Source organism: Chrysochloris asiatica, unplaced genomic scaffold, assembly GCF_000296735.1.
Source record: "Chrysochloris asiatica unplaced genomic scaffold, ChrAsi1.0 scaffold00130, whole genome shotgun sequence".
Classification (NCBI taxonomy): domain Eukaryota; kingdom Metazoa; phylum Chordata; class Mammalia; order Afrosoricida; family Chrysochloridae; genus Chrysochloris; species Chrysochloris asiatica.
The window spans coordinates 2,864,002-2,868,897 of NW_006408648.1; the positions used below are offsets into that span (position 1 = coordinate 2,864,002).

Consider the following 4,896-nt stretch of genomic DNA (forward strand, 5'->3'; position numbering starts at 1 on the left):
GAATAATTTGAGTAGAATTGGTGACAGCTCTTCCCAGAATGTTTGGAAGAACTCACCAGTGAAGCCATCTGGACCTGGACTTCTTTTGGTTGGGAGTTTTTTGATGACCTGACCAATTTCTTCTTTAGTTATGGTTTTGTTCAGGTGTTCTGCTTCACTCTGTGTAAGTTTAGGTAGGTCGTGTTTTTCTAAAAATGGATCCATCTCTTCTAAGTTTTCAAATTTGTTTGAGTACAACTTTTCATAGTATTCTGTTATTATCCTTTTGATTTCCTTTGGTTTTGTTGTGACATCACCCATGTGGTTTTCTAATGCGTGTTATTTGTGTCTTCTTACTCTTTTCTTCTTTTGTTAGGTTTGCCAAAGGTCTTAATCCTTTCAAAGAACCAGCTTCTTGTCCTGTTGATTCTTTCTATAGATTTTCTGTTTTTCAACACCTCTTTTCATCTAGGAGTTTCATCTTTGAAAAACCTACTTTCCTTGACCTTGACATCTATTGTTAACTAAGGCTCCTCACTGCCTTAACTCCCATCCTGCCTGTGCTGCCTACTTCCCTCCTCCCCATCACCTTTTCCACCCATATCTTAGCTTAGCATTGAATGACTTACAAAGCACCTCATGGAGCCTCCCAATAGTATTTTGAGTAGGTGATATTATTTCCTCATATACTGAATAGGGCTTCTAGAGGTCTAATGACTTGATCAATAGCGCAGGTTTTGTGAACCAAGGAGCCATGGACAGAAACCTAGTCCCATGAGTTCAAATTCTAGTCTCTTGAGATGGACAGTTCTGTCTTGATTCAGAAGTTTCATGCTGTTATGAGAGTGAGAATTATGGGAACATTTGATCTGAGTGACACTGGAGAATATGCAAACAGGAACAAGGACAAGCATTGCTATACCACATGTAGAGCACCCTAGAGCATCACCTACTGTAGACACAAAACGAATGGACTGGATAGACAGATTCACACTAGTCCAGGATCTAATCCTGAACTTTCATGGTCTTCAGACCCAGGTTAAAGTCAGAGAAGACAGAAACCTCACCTTGAGCCAGGTGACTTGTGGTTGGGGTCTGCCAGTGATCTTGCAGGAGAATCGTCCCATCAGTCCTTCTTTAACCACCACTCGGCCCAGCTTGGTAGCAAACTTGGGTGGGCACTCTCCCCAGATGCTAGGACGGGTCTCCACTGCAGGGACTGCAAACCTGTCCCTGGAAAGAAATCAGCATATAGAAAATACAGCCCCAGACAAGGCAGCAATTCAGACCATCTTCCCTCTACCCACCGATATTTACAAAGGATAGCCATTCTAATTCTAATTTCTAATGTCCTTTCTGGAAATAACATGGCACAAAATCTATTTCCTATATCTCCTGGGTATATGTACCCATTCCTCTCTGCAGCTAGGTATGCCTGAATTCTACTGAGTTCTAGTCAAAAGTCTGGGTTCTGACCAATAGACTGAGAGATTTTTCTACATTTCTCTACAGTTCACTCTGCTGGCTAGATGCGAAGGGTCCAGGAGAAGCTCTAAAGCCCTATGAGACAAAGAAGCCACAAAACAGAAGGAGCCAGGGTCCCTTTCCATCTGCTCAGGAATATCTGAATTGGATCTTATTTGATAAGAAATAAACTTTCACTGTGTTACTCTGCTGTGATTTGAGAGCTTATCTGTTACAGCAGCTATTGCTATTTACCTTTACTAGTAAAGATTTAGGAGTCCTGGTGTGATGCTGTGGGCTAACACGTCAGACTGCAAAGTTCTTTGAACTGTAAGGTTGGTGGTTGAAGCTCACCAGATGCTTCTTAGAAACCCTATACAGGGTCACTATGGGTCAGAACCAACTCAATGGCACTTAACAACAACAACAACAACAAAAATAAAGATTTGGGCTTCTGGTGTGGCACTGTAGGATAAGCACTGTACTGCGAACCACAAAGTTCAAACCTACCAGCTGCTCCTCAGAAACCCTATACAGGGTCGCTATGAGTTGGAAATGACTCAATGACATTTAACAACAACAATAGAGGTTTATTTACCCTTATTATATAATAAAGGTGTGGCGTTGTAGGATCAGCACTGGACTTACACCACAAGGTTGGCATTTCAAACCCACCAGCTGCTCCTTAGAAACCCTATATAGGGTTGCTATGAGTAAGAACTGACTCGATGGTGCTTAACAACAATAAGGGTTTACTTTCTATAAGAATGATCACATATTGACTGTGTCTTCTACATTTGCCTATTTATTCAATTCTTTGAGATTCCTGGCGATTATGGCCACCCCCCCGACTTCCTTAGCATTCAGCAGCTGGGCTAGTCAAATCAGCCACCCACAGATGCTGTCTAGGTCAGAAGGCTCTGTTTGAAGGACACATTAGTGGTTACAAATCAGGCTGTTAACCTCAGGGTCAGCAGTTCGAAACTACCAGCTGTTCCACGGGAGAAAGAGGAGACTTTCTGCTCCTGTAAAGATTTATAGCCTCGGAAACCCAGTACAGGGTCACTATGAGTCAGAACCGACTCCATGGCACATAAAAACAACAACAACAGGATCCCACCCATCCTATAGGCTAGGATGCCCAAGAAGACTTATTTTCTAGACAGGAATAAGCATTTCCAACCCTTAGCCTTGCTTGACTACCCCAGAACTTACCTCAAAGTTTTGGAAACAACAGGCTGACCATGCTTCTTCATAAATCCCCCTGCAAGTATGAAACACACAGAACAAGGGTTGAGGAGTCAGGTTTATGTCACCAGCTTGGAGCAGTGAAAGGTAGGAAGACTCAACAATAGGGGCGGGGTGAGAAAATGAGACCAGAGTTAAACCAGACAGAGGGCTACTGGGTCAGGCCCTACCGCAGGTACTTCACACACAGGATCACATTAATTTCTCACAGTAATCTGATGAAGCTGGACAGACTACTGAAGATGAGTTACAGTGGTACCAGCATCTGACTCAGAGGCTGTGGTGTGCTGCTCTGGGCATTGCCAATCCCGGGCTTGGTGCTGTGAGTCCTGTAGGAGATGTTGGCATACTGGGTGCTGCTGCTGTAAATCCTGAGTGAGGTGCTGCTCGCTGGGCAGGAAGCAGTTAAATAGTAAACCCAGCAAGGCAACTGAGGACAGCAACTCTTATCCAGCTGCTGCAGCTGGGCAGGAGCAATCCATAATGTGACCAGGAAGTAATTATTATAAGTAGTGGGGTTGGAGGAATGTTGGGGGGAGGGGAAGCATTTTTGAGATTATGATTAGTCTAGAAGTTGTTCTCACTTTGCCACAGGCTGGAAATGTTTATAAAACCCCACCCAAGGCAGGCATGGAAAAGGGTACAAGTCATTCCCTGATATTAGCAGGCAGCTGCTAAGGGGAATTTGCAGGATGCTTACTGGAAAAGGGTAAATGGTCTGAAATGCCAAGCCGGATCACATCTTTATGAATGTGTAGGAATACAGGGATGAAGCATGGAGATCATGACTGGCTATTGGTCTTGGTCATAGCTGATTTAAGTTCACAAGAACCTCAGTGAAAAGGGATTATACTCAACACCAGCATCACTTTCAAATTGTGGCACCATATGTTTTGCAATCATTGGGTCTACATTTCTGCTTAACATAACTATGCCATAAACTGTGGATACTTTCCAGTCAATAATGTGGGCTTGCTTCTCGTCATCCATTTTTCTGTTCAAGGTTAAAAGAATTTCTAGACTGATATAATACCTTGTGGAAGGGCCCACTGACAGGCAGGATTTGGGAGCCCTCAGATACCACCAGAGTAATACAAGCATGCAGCTCTTTGGGAAGATAGTTTAGCTCTAAAAATCTTTTGACCAGTATCTCCCTTTATGTGACTCCATTCAAAGGAAATGATGCTAAACACAGGAAAGAAAATTTAGAGAGTCATTTGTTTGATCTTAATTGTAATAGTAAAAACTGAAGACAGGAATGTCACACAGTTGAGAGCTCATAAATTGTAAGTAACATGCATGATTAGCTATCGTATGAAGCCATTAAATTATGCTTAAAATATATGGAAAACAAGTAGCATGTGTTAAAATAACACCCTATTTGCCCCTCAGAGCACTCCACTGAAGTCTAACCTGACCTCCAGCTTGCTCAACCCAATGGTTAACCCTCTGTCCCTATCTCACTCAGATGCTCAGTAGCATAGGACACAAGGAGGAACTCCCTTCTCTCTTGGAAACACTTTCTCCTCTAGACACTCCAGTTTTTCTCTCTATTACGTTGCCTGTTCTGCCTTGCCCTCTTCCTGCTGCTCCACCTTTGCATACTGGTGTGCCACAGGGCTGAGTGTCGTGCCTCTCCTCAGCTCCATCTACTCCCCTCCTGGAGGCAACAGTTTCAATATCAGCTATGCATTGATGGCCCCCACACCATATCCCCACAGGGACTTCTAATTCTCTCATCAGAGACATCCAGAACAAAGCCCAACACATAGTGGACATTCAAATACTTGTTAAATAAATGGATTTTATTAAAAAAAAGAAGAGAAAAATTAAAAAAATTATCTACTCAATATGATCACACTTACATAACAATAAAATTTAAAAACCAAATATAGGCAAAAGACTACAAAAAAAGACATCAAGTGATTGCTTTTGGGTGATGGATACTCTATGCAATCGTATTCAGCAATATTTTCTACAATTTCCATATATACACAAAATTTACTTGTACAACAGTAGAGACAAAACCAAATATGGTTTAGGTCACACACAAAAAAAAAGGAAGGAAAAAAAAAAGATTCTGGTATCCAAAAATAGGGTCTCTTTCTTAATATCACATATTCTATACAACAGCAACAACAGGAGCTCTGGTAGCGTAGTGGTTACGAATCGGGCTGCGAACCTTAAGGTCAGCAGTTCGAAACT

General features: G+C 42.3%; 1 protein-coding gene across 4 annotated transcripts in view; it reads right to left on the reverse strand.

The window, feature by feature from the left end:
- The window catches only part of MYLK (myosin light chain kinase), a 318,431-nt gene that overhangs the window by 156,005 nt on the left and 157,530 nt on the right, over positions 1–4,896 (reverse strand). For all 4 annotated transcript variants that reach the window (XM_006869367.1, XM_006869366.1, XM_006869365.1 and 1 more), the window contains exons 3-4: positions 2,659–2,707; positions 1,047–1,212 (exon numbers count right to left, since the gene is read on the reverse strand). In XM_006869367.1, the coding sequence (XP_006869429.1) occupies positions 1,047–1,212; positions 2,659–2,707 (215 nt within the window). The remainder of the gene's footprint in view (positions 1–1,046; positions 1,213–2,658; positions 2,708–4,896) is intronic.